The sequence below is a fragment of the Heterodontus francisci genome, chromosome 38 (assembly GCF_036365525.1).
Source record: "Heterodontus francisci isolate sHetFra1 chromosome 38, sHetFra1.hap1, whole genome shotgun sequence".
Classification (NCBI taxonomy): domain Eukaryota; kingdom Metazoa; phylum Chordata; class Chondrichthyes; order Heterodontiformes; family Heterodontidae; genus Heterodontus; species Heterodontus francisci.
The window spans coordinates 41,508,642-41,528,323 of NC_090408.1; the positions used below are offsets into that span (position 1 = coordinate 41,508,642).

At 42.1% G+C, this 19,682-nt stretch overlaps 1 protein-coding gene across 2 annotated transcripts in view; it reads left to right on the forward strand.

The window, feature by feature from the left end:
• Window positions 1-19,682, forward strand: part of spg11 (SPG11 vesicle trafficking associated, spatacsin) — a 151,670-nt gene that overhangs the window by 2,244 nt on the left and 129,744 nt on the right. For both annotated transcript variants that reach the window (XM_068018211.1, XM_068018210.1), the window contains exons 2-7: window positions 6,810-6,994; window positions 8,037-8,264; window positions 9,905-10,106; window positions 10,923-11,063; window positions 12,355-12,797; window positions 15,131-15,276. In XM_068018211.1, coding sequence (XP_067874312.1) covers window positions 6,810-6,994; window positions 8,037-8,264; window positions 9,905-10,106; window positions 10,923-11,063; window positions 12,355-12,797; window positions 15,131-15,276 — 1,345 coding nt within the window. The remainder of the gene's footprint in view (window positions 1-6,809; window positions 6,995-8,036; window positions 8,265-9,904; window positions 10,107-10,922; window positions 11,064-12,354; window positions 12,798-15,130; window positions 15,277-19,682) is intronic.

Genomic DNA, 19,682 nt, shown 5'->3' on the forward strand with positions numbered 1-19,682 from the left:
TGCTGAAAATCAGAAATGAAAACAGAAAGTGCTGGAAATATTCAGCATGTCTGGCAGCATCTGTGGAAAGAAAAACCGAATTAATGTTTCAGGTCTATTTTTATTTTTGTCCAGTTATACCCTGGCTGATCTGTATCTTGACTCCAGCAGCCTGCCTTGGCTCTGTGTTCCAAATCTTAACCCTCTGCATGGGGAAAAAAGGAACACACTACCTGAAAGAGTGATGGAAGCAGATTGCACGAGAACTTTAGACATGTATTTGAGGACTAACTTGCAAGGTTAGTCGGGGAAAAAGCTAGGGTGTGGGACTGAATTGGACAGCTCTTTCAAAGAGCTGGCACTGGCTGAATTGCCAGCTTTTGTGCTGTGAGATTCTATGATTCTAATCATTGAATCTCAGCTTTGAAACGTTCAATTGACCCCAGCCTCAACAGCTTTTATGGGGGAGAGCGTTCCAGATTTCCACCACCCTTGTGTGAAGAAGTGCTTCCTGACATCACCCCTGAACAGCCCAACTCTAATTGCAAGGTTCAGTGGTAATATCTGGGAGAACCTCTTCATCTCTCCACTTCTCTCTTAGATTTTAAGCAGTATCTTAAAACTACCACCTAATAAATCTTCTTTGACTCACTGTCGGTATTTTGTCTATTAGCCTCCTGTGAAGCACCTTGGGACATTTAAAGGGGCTATCTAAATACAAGTTATTGTTGATTAACCAACTAATCACCATTCCCTAAAGTGGTCATTGGTTTGAACGTTTTGTATCTTAGTCACAGTCAAAGGCTTTCTGTGCTCTCAGCAGCTGTTGGGGGCAGAATCGGGAGACATTTGTCCTTGTTACACTTGCTTCTGGCTGCTGTCTGATGCTATCTCTACAATATTAAAAAAAAAATTAATCTGCGCATGAGCTGATCACTAGGCCATTCGGATTGCACTTCAGCCTGCACTGGAAGGAAATGCCCAGAAAGGTTCAGACAGCAGCCTGTGGGCTATGTGCACTCCCACATTGTTTTTCCCCTTCACCCCTGGTAACGTGGCCTTCGGAGCCCAGTCAACTGCATCCTGTTGGTATTTGTTTTTATTTTTTGGTTTTCCCAGCTTGAATCTTGTAGACCTGAAGGCTAGAGTAGGACTGTGCTTAGTGCTGCTCCTTCATCAATAGATAAATTCTAAATCAGAACATCAAGATGATATCGACTTGAGGTGTATATACAAATGAATAGATTTAATCTTTAAAATGGCCTTGCATGGTACACACCTGTGCAGCTCATCTGGCAAAATACTAACTGGCCCACATAATCGTCTTGGAGAGGGTGCAGAGGAGGTTTATCAGAATGATACCAGGGATGAGGGACTTCAGTTATGTAGAGAATGGAAAAGCTGGGATTGTTCTCCTTGCGGTAGAGAAGATGAAGGGGAGATTTAATAGAGGTTTTCAAAATTTGAGGGGTTTTAATGAAGTAGATCAGGAAAATTGGTATCCATGTTAATCTGTTAATTGTGTATCAATGGTTTGGTTATATATAGGTGAAGGGTGTTAATTGGGGTCATAGTCGAGTACTTATAAGCAGACAGTCGCTGAGACTGGTGGAGGGTTTAAGTGAGGAGCTACATGTTTGTGATAAATGTGAAACTGAGTGAACTGAGTGGGGCGGCGCAGTGGTTAGCACCGCAGCCTCTCAGCTCCAGCGACCCAGGTTCAATTCTGGGTACTGCCTGTGTGGAGTTTGCAAGTTCTCCCTGTGTCTGTGTGGGTTTCCTCCGGGTGCTCCAGTTTCCTCCCACAGCCAAAAGACTTGCAGGTTGATAGGTAAATTGGCCATTATAAATTGCCCCTAGTATAGGTAGGTGGTAGGGGAATATAGGGACAGGTGGGGATGTGGTAGGAATATGGGATTAGTGATGGATTAGTATAAATGGGTGGTTAATGGTCGGCACAGACTCGGTGGGCCGAAGGGCCTGTTTCAGTGTTGTATCTCTAAATCTAAATCTAAAAATATAGGCTCCAGCATTATCCTTCCATAACAAGCTTTCTGGAGTTAAACAATCCACTCACAGGATGGTCGGTAACCAGAGGGCACACATTTAAGATAGTTGGCAAAAGAACCAGTGGGGTGATGAGAATTTTTTTAATGCAGTGAGTTATGATTTGGAGTGGCCTGTTTGAAAGGAATATATTTGAAAAGGAAACATTTGCAGGGCTGTGGGGAAAGAGCAGAGAGTGCAACTTCTCTGTATAACAAGGAGGATTGATGAGGGTAGTGCAGTGGATGTGGTCTTCATGGATTTTATTAAGGCATTTGACAAGGTCCCATGTGGCAGACTGGTCAGAAAAATAAAAACCCCTGGGATACAGGGGAATGTGGCAGGTTGGATCCAAAATTGGCTCAGTGACAGGAAACAAAGGGTAATGGGCAATGGATGTTTTTGCGAATAGAAAGCGGTTTTCAGTGGCGTTCCACAGGGCTCAATGTTGGGTCCCTTCCTGTTTGTGGTATATATTAATGATTTGGACTTAAATGTGGGAAGCATGATTTGGAAATTTGGAGATGACACAAAAATTGGTCGTGTAGTTGATAGTGAAGAGGATAGCTGTAGACTCCAGAACGATATCAATGGTTTGGTTGGGTGGGTGGAAAAGTGGCATATGGAATTTAATCCGGAGAAGTGTGAGGTAATGCATTTGGGGAGGGCAAACAAAGTGAAGGAATACACAATTTGGGAGGATATTGAGAGGGGTAGAAGAAGTGAGAGACCTTGGAGTGCATGTCCACAGGTCCCTGAAGGTGGCAGGGCAGGTAGATAGAGTGGTGAAGAAGGCATATGGAATGCTTTCCTTTATTGGCCGAGGTATAGAATACAAAAGCAGGGATATAATGCTGGTTAGGCCTTAGCTGGAGTATTGCTCACATTTCTGGTCACCACATTACAGGAAGGACATAATTGCTCTGGAGAGAGTACAGAGGAGATTTACAAGAATGTTGCCAGGGGTTGAAAGCAGCAGCTATGAGGAAAGATTGGATCGGCTAGGGTTGTTTTCCTTTAGAACTGAGCAGGCTGAGAGGTGACTTAATTGAGGTGTACAAAATTATGAGGAGCCTAGATAGAGTAAACTGGAAGGACTTGTTTCCCTGAGCGGAGAGGTCAGTTACCAGGGGGCACAGATTTAAGGTGATTGGTAGAAGGATTAGAGGGGACGTGAGGAAAAACTTTTTCACCCAGAGGGTAGTGGATGCCTGGAATTCACTGCCTGGATCGGTGGTAGAGGCTGAAATCCTCAATGCATTTAACAGATACCTGGACATGCACCTGTAGTGCTGTAACCTGCAAGGCTATGGACCAGGTGATGGAAGGTAGGATTGGATTGGGCAGCTAGTTTTTTTTCGACCGGTGCAGACATGATGGGCTGAATGGCCTCCTTCTGTGCCATAACTTTTCTATGGTTCTTTCAAAGAGCCGGCAGAGGCACCATCGGCCAAATTATTATGCACACATGCTGGTGGTGGGGGAGAGAAAGCAGAACCTACATTTAACTTGCTGTAGTAAAATATAGTGGTGGAGTGACAACTGTGCTGAATATTTTTATATGAACATTGAACAGCTGGTGCTCATTTATAGGCCACACTTTTAAACATGAGTTGTGCCCCTCGAATACATTTCAGAGATTGTTTTTTCCAAGCAATGTTGTCATGCCAGTAGTGAATTGGCTTTAGTCCTTTGTGAAGAGAAGTCTATTAGCAAGATGTTACCCTGCAGAGCTTCCTGAGGAAAAAGATGAAGCAGGTTGCAGCATATACTTTTCAATCTGAGATGATAAAATGTTTCCAGTCCCAGCATTGAGTGTAAGCTCTAACCACTTGTATCTAATATCCCTGTGGTATCATGTGTGACGAACAGAAGTTCTTACCCACAGCTGTCACAAAAGTTTCTTAATTCAAGTGAAAAAGCCCTTCAAAACACTCCTGCAGGGGATGCAGAGACCAAGTGGGCCCACATCAGAGACGTCATCTATGACTCAGCAATGGAACTCAGTAATGCCATTGATTCTCTAGCCAGTGGAAAAGCCCCTGGGAAGGACGGCATTACCCCTGAAATAATCAAGAGTGCCAAGCCTGCTATATTCTCAGCACTCCATGAACTGCTTTGCCTATGCTGGGATGAGGGAGCAGTACCACAGGACATGCGCGATGCCAATATCATCACCCTCTATAAGAACAAGGGTGACTACAACAACTACCGTGGAATCTCCCTGCTCAGCATAGTGGGGAAGGCCTTCGCTCGAGTCGTTTTAAACAGACTCCAGAAGCTGGCTGAGCGTGTCTACCCTGAGGCACAGTGCAGCTTTCGAGCAGAGAGATCCACCATTGACATGCTGTTCTCCCTTTGCCAGCTACAGGAGAAATGTCGCGAACAACAGATGCCCCTCTACATTGCCTTCATAGATCTCACCAAAGCCTTTGACCTCGTCAGCAGACGTGGTCTCTTCAGACTACTAGAAAAGATTGGATGTCCACCAAAGCTACTAAGTATCATCACCTCATTGCATGACAATATGAAAGGCACAATTCAGCATAGCAGTGCCTCATCAGACCCCTTTCCTATCCTGAGTGGCGTGAAACAGGGCTGTGTTCTCGCACCTACACTGTTTGGGATCTTCTCCTCACTGCTGCACTGTCATGCGTTCAAGTTTTCAGAAGAAGGAATTTTCTTCCATACAAGATCCGATGGCAGGTTGTTCAACCTTGCCCGTCTTAGAGCGAAGACCAAATTAAGGAAAATCCTCATTAGGGAACTCCTGTTTGCTGATGATGCTGCATTAACATCCCACACAGACGAGTGTCTGCAGAGACTCATCGACAGGATTGTGGCTGCCTGCAGCGAATTTGGCCTAACCATCAGCCTCAATACTCCATCCATCAATATCTGCGACCATGCTCTGGAAGTGGTTTAAGAGTTAGCCTACCTAGGCTCAACTATCACCAGGAACCTGTCTCTCTATGCAGAAATCAACAAGCGCATGGGAAAGGCCTCTGCTGCTACGTCCAGACTGGCCAAGAGGGTGTGGGAAAATGGCGCGCTGACAGGAACACAAAGGTCCGAGTGTATCAAGCCTGTGCCCTCAATACCTTGCTCTATGGCAGCGAGGCCTGGACAACGTATGTCAGCCAAGAGTGACGTCTCAACGCGTTCCATCTTCACTGCCTCCAGAGAATCCTTGGCATCAGGTGGCAGGACCGTATCTCCAATGCAGAAGTCCTGAAGGCGGCCAGCATATACGCGCTACTGAGCTAGCGGTGCTTGAGATGGCTTGGCCGTGTGAGCCGCATGGAAGATGGCAGGATCCCCAAGGACACATTGTACAGCGAGCTCGGACCCACCGGCCATCCCTGTCTCCGCTTTAAAGACGTCTGCAAACGTGACATGAAGTCCTGCGACATTGACCATAAGTCGTGGGAGTCAGTTGCCAGCGATTGCCAGAGCTGGCGGACAGCTATAAAGGCGGGGCTAAAGAGGGGCGAGACGAAGAGACTTAGCAGTTGGCAGGAAAAGAGACAGAACTGTAAGGAGAGAGCCAACTATTTAACAGCCCCGACAACCAATTTTATCTGCAGCGCCTGTAGAAGAGTCTGTCACTCTAGAATTGGCCTTTATAGTCACTCCAGGCGCTGCTGCACAAACCACTGACCACCTCTAGGTGCTTACCCATTGTCTCTCGAGACAAGGAGGCCAAAGCAGAAGTTCCCTTATTTATATACTTTGTGTTTTTGTAATGCTGTTCTAGAAACTCTTAGAAAGATTTACTACACTTACAATTTGTAAAGTTAAATGTCAAAGTGAACATAAAAGCATTTACAAACCAAGGAAACTTTCCTTCTTAGCCTTCGAAGTGCAAATAGTATTCTTTTGAAATGTATTAGTTCTCAGGACATGGATGTCCTTGGCCGGACTGACATTTATTGCTCATCCTTAGCTGCCCTTAAGCTGATAATGGTCCTTCTTCTTGAACCCCTCAGCCAGTGTGGTGAAGCTGCTTGCACAGTGTTTTGGGTAGGGAGCTCCAGGATTTTGAAGTCACAATGAACGAATAGCAACATGCCCAAGCTGGGATGGTGCGTGACTTGACGGGGAACTTGGCTGGTTGTGTTCCCATGTATCTGCTGCCCTTGTCCTTCAGGGTGGTAGAGGTCATGGGTTTGGGAGTTGCTGCCAAGAATCCTTGGTGAGGCGTTGCAGTGAATCTTGTAGATAGTAAACAATGCAGCCATGGTGTGTCAGTGGTGGAGGCTGTGGATGTTCTGATTATTAATACATCCCGTTCTTGAAGGGTTTTGTTGGGTGCTAAAAATTTTTTTTATCAAATATGACTAAAACCTAGATTTATAGAACCAGATTATGCAGTGATTTAACTATCCTTCCTTCCACTTTTGCTCTCTCCACACAACATTTAGAGAGTGTGACTATGTGTGGCTGTAGTTGAGTGCAGCAAAGGTTTTTGCCAAGGTAATTGCGCCTTAATGAGGTGTAAACGGCTGAACAACCAAGACTGCCTCAAAGAATTAATATGGTATAAGTGATGTCTTTGTTATTGAAGTCAATGCAAACGGTCAATGTTAAGTTACATAGAAATTACAGCACAGAAACTGACCGTTCAACTGGTCTGTATCGGTGTTTATGCTGCACACGACCCTCCTCCCCACCTTACTTTATCTCACCCTACATTAGTTGCCTGGTATAAACATTGATAATTCTATACCTTTCTTTTCCCTTCAAGTTGAATGTATTTTCTGTCTTTGACTTTTTTTGGGCAGGTTTGTTTGGGAAACAACTGAGACTCTGCAGGCTTCACCTGTTAGGGAGCGGCTTCTTGCTCTCAATAGCCGCAATGATCTGGGGATCTACGAGCTCCGTGTCCAGGATGGCATCTGTGATGTCACCAATACTCACACTTGTAATGAAGAGGCACTGAAGAAGGTGGTTGAAAGCAAGAACCTGAGTGAGTGTTGATACTGTGTTTGTTAAAGAAATTGTGCTTATCAAAATGGTGAAAACTGGTATGTTGAGCCATAGCAGTATAATGTAATACAGAACAAAACTGTTAAATGAATGTTATGTTTTCAATGGCAAAAGGGTCGGTAACCGGAGGACTCTGACTTAAACTAATTGGTGGCGTTAAAAAAGAGACGACATGAGGAGCAAAAATTTAATGTAGTGAGTTGTTCTGGAATATGCTGCTTGAAAGGGTGGTGGATGCAGATTCAGTGGTAACTTTCAAAAGGGAATTGGATAAATACTTGAAGGGGTGAAAAATTTGCAGGGCTATGAGGAAAGAGAAGGGGAGTGGGACTAATTGAATAGCTCTTTCAAAGAGCTGACACAGGCATGATGGGCCGAATGGCTGCCTCCTATGCTGTATCTTTCTATGGTTCTATTTTGCCAATTTAATTTTATTCACTTAACTGTTCTATTCTTTTAATGTTTCAACTGTTGTATCAAGTGGAAGAAGCTAACAGTGCAATACAAACTGCTGTAAAAGTGGTCACTTGTAATAGATGATGTATTTATGCTATTTGCTTCATTACCATATACAGATTATAGTGCTGCACAGGAAATCATTTAACCATTTTACTAATTTTAATACGGCCCCTATCATTGGAAGAAGATAGAAAAGGGATTTGTGCATTAAGATTTTATTCCCTTAAATGTTTTATTCTCATCAGTTATTCATTTAATTGGGCTTGACTATACTGAAAAAAAAATCACGGAATACATGTCTTCTCTTGCATAACTGTTCCCACAGATTTACAGATATGCCGGGCTAGCAAAAAGCGTGTTTTAAAAAAAAAAGCCTTTTCTGGGTGCTGGCTTAAAAGTCCATTTATAATCATTTTTGTTTCAATTGTTTTTTTGCTCTTTTGTACAGTCACTGATCATGTTAAAATACAGAAAATGTAGATTTACTATCGAAATTTGTATGAAAATTCTTGTTAATTCTTCTGCATTTAGATAGTTCAGAGGTAAATTGTGTTGGTTTCCAGGTCTGCCTTCGACTTTTACTGTGAAGATTCTGTCGTTTAAAAGCAGCAAATCCTACATACTACTCGATAATTGCACTCTGCTCCATCTGACTTGGTTGGAGGGAACTTCAGAAGCAGATGTTTTAGTTGGCTTTAAACTTTGTCTGCCCCCCGCTGTTTCAGAGAAAATAACAGATGGCCAGATTTGCCAAGAAATGCTTTTCTTATTGGATAGTACAGGCTGGATCTGTATCCTTTTTCTAAAAAACTGTTATTGAACAACTTAACACAAAGCACTGCATGAATAATAATTACTGTTAAAATACTACACTTTATTACACTTCATTATATGAGACGTAAGTACTCATTCACAGCAGAGAAGGAACAACCTTGCAGCAGCAAATTAATCGCTGGCCAGGGAACTAATTGACAATCACGCCATATGGTGTGATATTCTGATTGTTGTTGCTCTTTTGACTGTAGTAAGCGAAGTTGGATTTTGGTTCTGATGCTTGTCAAAATATAACAGAGGAATCTTTAAAGAAAGAAAGGTACAAAGAACTGTAATTAGCATCCTTTTTGTAACTGCCACCCACTGTAACATTTTTGACTTATCTCATTAGCACTTATTCAATCTAGCTTCCTCAATGAATAGGTTACCGATCCTGACAGTACTCGGGAACTGAATTAACATGCATGCAGCTATAGCAATGTGATTAGTGAACATTCCCATCTTTACATTGATAATTCAGATTCCTTACATGGCAAGTCTCAGCAATTTCTGCTTTTCTCCCCTCAGCGATGAATATGTTTTCAAATAAACTATATTTTTAAATTAAGGCTGTAATAGGTTTTGCTGAAAGGAGTCCTGATGGCAGTACTGTATGATTGGTGCAGATTATCTGACAATAGTTCCTCCACCACATGATGGTCTGTAATGCTCCATTTATTTTTATGTGAACTAATCTTCAAGGACACGTGCTTTGACTGCTCCTAAAAAATCAATAACCATTTTCCAAGGTTAATTTCTGACTCTGTTTTACTTTAACTGCTGTAGGACAGTATGAGAACATATTTTTGAAGTTATTCACCTTTGCTCAATAGAGTCTTGCTTCACCTCCTCCCGACCCCTCCAGTCCATTGCAGCAGTTTTTTTACTTGCAAAACATTTATTTACATTTTGTTAATTGGAGGAAATGTACCTAAAAATACATTTTAAAATGCACCTTTGTGATAACAGCTGAGCAAGTTGTGTTAGTTGGGGGTGAAATGCAATGCATATCACAAAGAATTAAGTTATGGTAAAGTGGTGAGAGAAATGGTTAAGGGGTAAATACAAAGTTATTTAGTTCTACTTCAGTTCTTTTTGCTAATCAGAAACCATAGTAATTTGATCAACTAACAGAAAAATTAAGCAGGCTTTTATGGAGTAGTCATATTTGTGTATGTGTGAGAGGGAGGAGGGCTTGAAGTACTGGGTATTTTGCAGCTGGAAAAAATAAACTTGTATTATACTTGCATTCAAAAATTATCAATAAAAATAACTGAATATTACAAAATAGAGTCTGGGGTTGTACCAAAACCATAAAGTTGCCAATGCAACAAATTTATTACATTTATTTATTGCATTCAGCTTCACAACTTGCTATAGTGAGATTTGAAATCACTCCTGATTTACCCAGTACCATAAACAATGTTTCTGTCTAATGTCCCTTCGCTGTGCTTTGTCCATTTGTTGCACTGCGTAGTCTCTAAGATTTTTAATCTTTAAGATTGCGACGTGGCTGTGTATGCACGCACCTTTATGGGCCGCTGCTTGTGCGTGGCCTGTTGGGATCTTTTATCAATAAGTTTTTGGAATAACATTCCTTAATATAATGCCTTATAAGATGTCTATAGTACTGTGGACGGTAAGCAGCTTGGTAGCGTTAATCTTTTCCTTTGCCGGGCTGGAGGAACTGAAGAGGCAAATGATGATGTCTGTAACCTGTCCTGCCTGAAAAGACTCTGGGTGTCTCATGACTTAGATGTTGCTGTGGCTGTGAACAGCTCTAACTGTGCTATTTATGTCAACTTGAATAATTTTTTTAGGTAAACCTATTTTTAATGTCTTTACATAAAAAGGTAGAAAAATATCAGATTTTCCATGTTGAACGAGTTGTGTTAAGTGCCAGACTTGGGAAACGCATAAGTGAGGGCACTTAATTTCCCCATCCCGCCCCACCCCCCAAAAAAAATTCTGGTCTTGATAGAATTATTACAACTCTCTTTTTGACTCTTGGCTAATTATGTCCCATAGCCAGCATATCTACTGCTTTCTCCCTCTCCTGGAATAACATTTTTGAAGTATTAAGTGTTGGCTTTGCTGGAGTTCTTCAAATGGCACTTTTAATGACTGCAGTGGACTTGGAAAGAAATGGTATCCCAGCCAGATGTTTTTAATCTTAAAATTCACACCACCTTTCCCAAATCCAAACTATACTGTTCCATATGCAAAATTTTCAGCATTATAAAGAAGTAAGAAATGTCTTGCTTATGTATATATTTATTGGGTATGCTAGATCTGTATGCAAACTGTCTTGTCCATTCATTGTGGCCATAACTGAGATGATGGTATATAGCAGTGGGCCATTCCAAACATTTGCTTCCATATCTTTCCTGGAAACGCATAGCATCTACTTGGAACCTTTCACCTAACTTGTCTGAGATCCAAAACTAGACATGCAAATAGTAGCAGAATAATACGTGATCATTATAAAACTAGGTGTCATCTGACTATGGGCAGCATCGAAGAGGATCTGCAAGTCAGTGTTTAAAAGGACATTTTCGGCATCTGATCTCTTATGGCGTTTCGAAAGAGTTGGGATCGATGTATACCATGAAATTCAGATTGTTGTTGTCTTGCAGAAAGCACCCTGAGCACTTGCGGCATATGAGTAAAACTTCTGATGATGCACCTTTGAAAGCACCTGCTGGCATTGATGAGGATGACCTTACCAGTTCTGTGTATAGCAATAAAGTGCTCAACCTATCGTTCCAAGCAGATAGGTAAGGGTAGAAGGAAAAAGATTGTTATCAAATATCATGACATTTATAGAGTCATTGAGTCATTATGGCACAGAAGGAGACCATTTGGCCCATCGAGTCCATACTGGAAGGATGAATGTCAACTGCCAAAAACGGGGACCTTTAGATCTTCGGTTGAACGCTCTCCCAACTGAACTATTGTAATCTTTCAGTTTCCCATATTTGTCTGGCCTGCTTGAGATTGCCAAGTATTGTCAACATTGTAGGGAATGCAATACAATAATCTCATGCTGACTGGAAATTGGGTTGTGGCTGGCTGTACTTTTGACATAGGAACCTAAAGGAGGGGGGAGGAAAACTGAGCCTTCTGCATTGACTAGAGCCCTAGTTCCAGAGGGTAGTATGTAACACACAGTTCTATATATGTTTCACTTATGTGCTTTTATCAAATCGTGGAACGATCACCTGTCGGCATCTATATATCTGTCATAAATAGTGTTAAATATCTCAAACAAAGTAAAGAATTTGTTTGAAAACTCCATTCCAGTATACATAGTACAGAATGTTTTGCCATTTTTTTTGTAGGTTTTAGCAGTTTCTCGTGAACTATAAATTCTGTAGCTGCTGAAAAAGCAGGCACTATTTGAATAGAATTTCCAACTTGAATCACTTCACGTGAGTTGGTGATACTGTGCCATTTAATAACATTGGCTATCAGGGTTATGGGTGCAGAAATACTCCGTTGCTTCCAAGTTCAGAGGAGTATCATACTATTTTTAGGATTGCATTTAATATAATCTTCTCGATTTTCCGTTTATCGGATCATATATCAGAACTAGAACCTCTGGGAATGGGCTAAGGGAATGTTGAGGTATGGATTGATGGGGGAGCACATGGACCCAGTGTAAAGGAAAACTTTTGATGAGTTTACAACAGCAGCAGAAATTTGCATTTATGTAGCTCCTTTTTAATGTAGAAAATGTCTCAAGTTGCCTCAGAGAAATGCGAGGAAAAGGTAGATGGGCTGAGTCAAAGGAGGAGAAATTAGGATGGGTGATGAAAGCATGTTCAAAGAGGTGATTCTTAAAGGAGGAATGGGAGATGGAGAAGTGGATGGGTCTAAAGGAAAAAAGACTTGTATTTATATCGTGCCCTTGACAGACCTCAGGACGTCCCAAAGGGAAAGAATCTGAGTTTGAGGCCATACTATTTTACTAATTCACAGAGACTAGTAAGACAGTATTTATTATCGTAAAGTGTGCATTATAGGGTTATTTTATTACATAATATAAATATTTTATATGTTTTAAAGGTCCTGGAAGGCCCGCTTGGGAACTTCCTACAGCAAGACTAAAGTATTGATGGCAGAAGGATTCCTGCAAAGGTCTCCCTGGTATCACCAACTGTCCTGTCGGAATTCTGATGTTGCACCCTGCCATGTTGATTTTCATAAATCTCCGGTAGTGCCCCACGATAATGTTACGAAAAGCTTTGGACAGAAAGAGGATCTGAACAACACAGCTAACGAATTGAGAGGGATCCTGCAGCTTCAGGGGTGCAAGGAATCCATGAACATTGAGACAGTGTCTGTTTCTGGATTCAGTGTTTTATTCACTCTCGTTGCACCTGACTCTAGAGCATTGACTGTTGCCTTCTGGGACTTAGAAACACAGCAGGTGAAATATCATCACATCGATGGCCATTCCTTACCAGTGGAAGGAGATGGGAAGGATCAATTATGCCTGTTTCTCACAGGTATGTATTTGATGCTTTTTAAAATAACTGTTTGTGTAGTGTCTTTATCAGTCAGGAATGTCTCTAAGCAGTTGATGTGATGAATTACTGTTTCAGTTTTCTTCTTTGCTGGCAAACCAGAGCAGCCATTCTGTGCCAGCAGTGTCCCATTGGGGGAAGCATGGCTTTTAAGCTTTTTTTCTTTTGGTCATGTTGACTGAGGGGGAATATTACTTAAAACACCAAGACAACTCCCTGCTCCGCTCTGAATAGTTTTATGGGTGTTCTAGAATGATTGGTGGGATCTCCGTTTAACGTCTTAACTGAAGCATTCTCAATCCTAACTCCTTCACTGCCACAAACATCTGCATAAAGGATCATAGTTGACTCTGAAATGGAATAATTGGCATTTCAACATTCACTGCAGACTTATTTATACACGAATGCGATAAATTTGTCGTGAAGTGCATAAGGCACCAGATAGGTTCCGAATTGTGCTCTGTGGATTGAGCTGAAAGTGAAGATTTATTTTAATTTTATTTAGAGGTACAGCATTGAAACAGGCCCTTCGGCCCACTGAGTCTGTGCTGACCATCAACCACCCATCTATACTAATCCTACACCAATCCCATATTTCTACCACATCCCCACCTGTCCCTCTATTCCCCTACCACCTACCCACACTAGGGGCAATCTACAATGGCCAACCCACCTACCAACCCGCAAGTCCTTTGGTGGTGGGAGGAAACCGGAGCACCCGGCAGGGATGTGCAGGGATTAGTGCGTGTCCATTAATCATAGAATGGTACAGCACAGAAGGAGGCCATTAGGCCCATAGTGTCTGTGCTAGCTTTTAAAAGAGCTGTCCCATTAGTCCCACTCCCCTGGTCTTTCCCCATAACCATGCAAAATTTTCTCCTTTTTTCTTTGTCTGGAATGTGCGCTCAAAGTACCAACTGTATTTTTCTCTAAGTGGGAGGAAGGGGAAGAGCGCATCACAAATGTCAGTTTGTCTCGATTAATAGAAATGTCGGCCTAGATTTTGTGCTCAAATCTCTAGAGTGGAAATTTAACCCACAACCTTCTGACTCAGAGGTGAGAGTGCAGTGATTGAGCCATGGCTGACATCTAATTTGCTGTTTTTTCTATGGCTTATGAAAGGTTTCTGTTCCTAGAGTTATTTACTTGTACCAGAAACATATTTTCTACCAGAATCCTTTTCTAAACAGAGGGATCTGCTTTCTCCACGTGTTTGGTGCCAACCATATCATTCTCCTATTGCAAAGCACTTTGAGATGTCTTTTGGCAGATGATCAGTGCTGTATAAATGCAAAGCGTTGTAGCTGACATTATTCATGATGCTGTCATTGAGATGCTGACATTTTCCCATTAGGCCAGTGCTTTTTTTTTTCCCAGCCTCTTTAAGGGAAGAAAGTTCAACACTGGAACTTTTATAATTGAACTGAAGATCTTTCTTGAAGCTTGCATCTTTGTAGATATGGTTTAAGTTAATTAAAATAGATGATAGAATAACTGGGAGGCAACACAGCTTGTCCTTTGACTAAACACGGTGCAGATTGTTCAAAAAGACTAAGGTAGTGTTGCTATAATCCTATATAATAAATAGCTGCATGCCAGGGCTAATAAAATGTATTGTTTAAAAAAGATAAAATTCTGTTCATAATTGGAAATGGTTTTATTTAATGACTTTATATTAAATATACTGCTCTGCTGAACGCGTGCACAGGACCATGTTGCGGTGTTTTTAATGTAGTAATCAGATGCATAGGAATGAACTGCATTTGAGTGTAACAGCAATTCGTAATAAATCTATCTGAATAACAAAGTGGGATTTGAATATCTGATTTGTGACATTCATTAATTTGTGTCTCTTTCTCTTTCTGTTGTCCTGGAGCTACGGGGCAAGAAGTTTCCTTGACACTGCCAGCCCAAGTAGCCATTTTGCATATCTATGTCTTGACGGTAAGGTGCACAGGTTATTTGCCAATGGGTAACATGAAAAACAAGACAAATCTTGTTCTCAACCAAGTGCACCTATGGACACTTTGGGGAGTGGAGATTCTGACCACTGCCACCCCCCCCTCCACCCCAGCCCATGATCCCAAGGTCAAGTACTAGGACATTCCTGTCTCTCTGGCTCCGTATTGTGCGATACGTTTGCCAACTGAATTATTTAGGAAGGTTATTAAGTTTTCCATTTGGCAATTGAATTTTAAGAATGAGCACAAATGGCTAAAAAAAATTATTTGGAGCCCTTTTGTAATAAATATCCTGTAAACATGATTTGGGACAGACACTTACTTGCTTTTTTGTTTCTAATTTATTTTGTTCAGATGCTGGCCTTTCCATGGTGGTGTTTTCTTTCTCACAAGACGATCTATTAAATCGTCTAATGATTTATGGAAAAGCAGGCATTGTTGACTCATTGTGCCATCTCAATCATTGGAATCGATGTTCAATTCCCATCCATGCCTTAGAGGTAAGGCGGTGGGGAGACTGCATACATTTAAGAAAATTTAAAAGCTTCTATTAAAGTTTGTATTCTTATAAGTGCTTTGCTAAATTCTAACAAAGATGTTTGTCGCGCGCTGTTTGGAATCCTACAACAACTTGGATTTATCTACTGCCGTTAGCATAATAAAACCTCTCCAGGTGCTTCGTGGCAAAATTAGTGAACAAAGGTTGATATTGAGCCACAGAAGGAGATGTTAGGATAGGTGACACAAAACCTGGTTAAAAGGGCTTGTTTTAAGGAGCATCTTGAAGGAGGAGAGAAAGGTAGCGAGGCGGAGAGGTTTAGGTAGAGTCCAGACAGCCGAAGGTACAGCCACCTGTGATGGAGCGAAGGAAGTTGGAGATGTGCGAGGCAAGCAGAGATCTCGGAGGGTTGTAGATGTGGAGGAGGTTAGTGATAGGAAAGGGCAAGACCAAGAAGGGATTTGAAAACCAGGATGAGAATTATAAAATGGAAGCATTGCTAAACTGGGAGCCAGTATAGGTCATAAGCACTGGTGATAGATGAACAGGACTTGGTGCAAGTTAGGATACAAGCAGCAGAGTTTTGGATGAGCTCAAGTTTATGGAGGGTGTTGTGTTCATAGGTCTACAGCAGTTGATGAATGAAGGAAAACTTGCATTTTCTTAAGTCACTATATTTGTTCTGATAGGAACTCCCTCCTTAGGCTTTTGAAAGCAGAGAAGCTTTCTGATCATGGTTCGTCTTCACTGAGTAAACAAGTAAAGAAAAACCTCAACACCTTTAACTGCAAGATGAGACAGCTACCAGCAATTGGAGGAAGCTTTCCTCTGTGCCATTTACAGCAGAATCATAATTGGTTTTTCTTTTTTGACAAATGCGGGTTAATTAAAGAACAAAGTGATTCCTAACATCCCAGCAGTCCGCTGACGTCATCAGAGTGCGCCAAGTTGCGCACATGCACAGCTACATCTTGCCAGGACTAAGTGGCGCGTGTGCGGGATGATGTCATCGTGCAGTGCCAACATCATCGCGTATCTGCGCCTGGTTCATCTTCGCACATACGCGATTAAGCGTCATCAGGTATCCAGCCTCCCACTTGTCTGGAGGAAGCGGCTGAATGGGAGACTTTGAGGCGGGAGTTCTCCCCCCTCGGCAACTTGCTCCAGATCTCGCTGCTCCTCCTCGCTCCCCTGCCCCCCGCCCCCCCCCCCCCCCCCCCACTCCAGCTGCTAGCTCTAGGCTGCACCGCTTCCCTCCCCTCGGCCACTCGTTCCTACATTGTCCCGTCACCCCTTGCGGCCGACCAGAGAATGGGGTGGTGCTTGTGGGGAACAATCGGCCAGGGGAGTTGGGGGGAGCAGAGAGGTCTGGAGCGAGCGGTGGGGGTGGGGGGGGAGGAAATGAGTTGCTGAGGGGGCAGAGCAGCCAGTGGGGTGGGAGCTAGTAGCTGCGTTCAGGTGAAATCAGTCCTGGTCAGTCATATAAACAAATCACAATAATGAATTGGCAGCACATTTTATACACTGCCTGATTTTCGATCGGGGTAACAACTCACTATCTTCCAATGGAAATTCAATCATAAAATTCCTTTTGTATTTAATAGGATTTGAGGATTACAGTTAGTATCCTATAACTACATAGTAGCATATTACTGGACTTCAATCCAACTTAATGGAAGGTTAGTTTGCTGGAACGATCTAGCCATAAGCATTTCCTGTGATAAATTGAGCCGCGCCATCTTTAATCCTGGCAGCTACCTGAACGTCGCAGACACTGACGTTCCAGTTGAAGAAGCTGCATTTGTGCATGTGCAAGTATTGTGCCACCTAGTGGTTGCATTGTCAGCAAATGCAGCCATTAAAGAAAGCCAGCATGGATTTCTTAAGGGAAAATCATGTTTAACTAACTTGCTGGAGTTTTTTTTTAAAGAGGTAACAGAGTGTTGATGAGAATAATGCTGTTGATGTGGTGAACATGGACTTCCAAAAGGTGTTTGATACAGTGCCACACAACAGACTTGTGAGCAAAGTGTTAGGACTGAGGCAGGAGCAATGCCCTGTCGATTCAGTCCCATCGCTCCTCAGGTTGCAGCATATTATTAAAGTTTTTCCACTTAACTGGAAAACAGCCAAATTAAACACTTTATTAACCCCCAGGATAAAAATACACCAACAAATTAACTATTCAGTAAAACTAAATCTTAAACGTTATTAAGATAAACCTATGTCTAAAGACCTTATAACTTTCTTATTTAACCTTGCCTCCCCATGCGTGCACACACACATTCAAAAACTAACAATGGTTAACCGGTTTTAAACAATCGTGTTTCTTAGGAATAAAATAAGTAGTTGGGTTGTAAGTTACGTTCCCAGTTGATGAGGTATCCCAGAGTGGAGTAACCAGATGTCACTTGAAGTCTCCAGGTGAATTTGGCGAAACAGTTTTTAATAGGCATTCAAAGTATTTCAACTGCAGCAGGCATCACACAGTTCTTTCAACAAGAAGCATGGCAATAGGTCTACTTGGATTTTAAAATCGGCAGCCTTTTGGTAAAACTTTGCTGAGAATTCCGGCAAATACCAATAGGCAATGGAGAGAGTTACTTCTGTAGCAGACTTCTTAGAGATTCAAAGTTAAAATGCAATTTTCTACCTCCAATAATGCACATTGTTCTTTTCAGGGGTTTATTTCTCCTTGGTTAAACACAGTCTGAGCTCAATGTAGATATTCTCTGCTGAGCAATAGCTTCTTTTCAGTGTACAGCAAGCTTAGTTTGTTCCCAGATCAAAACTAGTTTTAACCGGTTTTTACACACACTTAAAAGTTACAGTACACCACGTGATCACTTCTCTCTCCTGCTGTGGCCTAGGAACAGGTGCAACTGGCACACTGTGTCTCTTCCCCCCCCCCCCCCCCACTTAGTTTTTAAAGACACACTGTTTTTAAACAGAGAAAAAAACAGTTCCATGACAAAAGTTATAGCTCATGGAATAAACGGGACAGTAGCAACATGGATGCGGAATTGGCTGAGAGACAGAAAACAAAGAGTAGTGGTTAAGGGATGTTTTTCGGGTTGGAGGAAGGTTTGTAGTGGAATTCCCCAGGGGTCAGTGTTGGGACCTTTGTTTTTCCTGATATATATTGACCTAGACCTTGGTGTACGGAGCACAATTTCAAAGGTTGCAGATGATATGAAACTTGGAAACATTGTGAACTGTGCGGAAGATGGTGTAGAACTGCAAAAGGACATAGACGAGTTGGAGGAAAGGGCGTACAGTTGGCAGATGAAGTTCAATACGGAGAAATGTGAAGTGATACATTTTTATCGGAAGAACATGGAGAGGCAATATATAATAAAGGGTACAATTCTAAAGGGGGTGCAGGAGCAGAGGGACCCAGGTGTATGTGATTTACGACCAGGCGCGAAAGGTGTCTAGGGGTCCCTCTCAGCCTTCACCTGGTCTTACCATAACAGGGTTTAATTTTAAGCACACTGTGTCTTTAGCAGCCCCTTGGTGAATCCTTGTTCACCGCTTTCCAATTATAAGGCAAAGAAACCAGCATGAACAGGCTTTCTTAGGTTTAAAGAAGAAAAGTTGAAATTTATTAAACTTAAACTCTAATTCGGTTATTGCCTAGGGATACAAGACATGCCCACGCTAGCATGCATATGCGATACACACATGCAAATAGAGACTGAAAAGAGCACAAGAAAAATAAAGTGGAAAAGTTTGAGGCAATATCTGAAGAGTTTTTGTTACAGTTCTTCGCGCTCACTGTAGAGTCATTGATTGTAGGTAGATCTTGCTTTTCGTTTGGGCCTGGTATTCTTCTTAAACCTTGTTCGCTGTAGGAGATTTTTCTGTCTTGGGGTTCATGTGTCTTCAGTGAATTCAGAGGCTTGTGAGAAAGAGATGGGAGCATGCAGGCCGGAGACGCTGTTGTGAGCTAGCCAGGAGAGATCTCGGTCCAGGAGCATTCTGCTTTGTGCTCAAACTGTTCGTACAAAATCAAAAAACTCGCATTGCCCAGCAGGTTAGTCATGTGACTAGCTGGTCTGACCACGTCTTGGATTGTATCACCTTAGCAGTCTCTGGAATGCTCCTCTTACACACAATACCTGGTGATCAGGTCCATTGTGGGTTGAATGTGACAGGGAATGGTCCTTTGTCCTTCTAATCACCGTCTGTTAATATGCAAATGTATTTTCTAGCCATGGCTGATCTGTTTAACAAGTCCTTTCTTCACTCCAGTAACAGTTTAATATCAGTGTTCATCACAAAATTAATGTGCCTCATTCTTGGCAGGTGGGGGCCTAGCATGACAATGTCCGTAAGTCGTTGAAGGTGGCAGGACTGGTTGAGAGCAGTTAATAAAGCATGCAGTATCCTGGACTTTGTTAATAG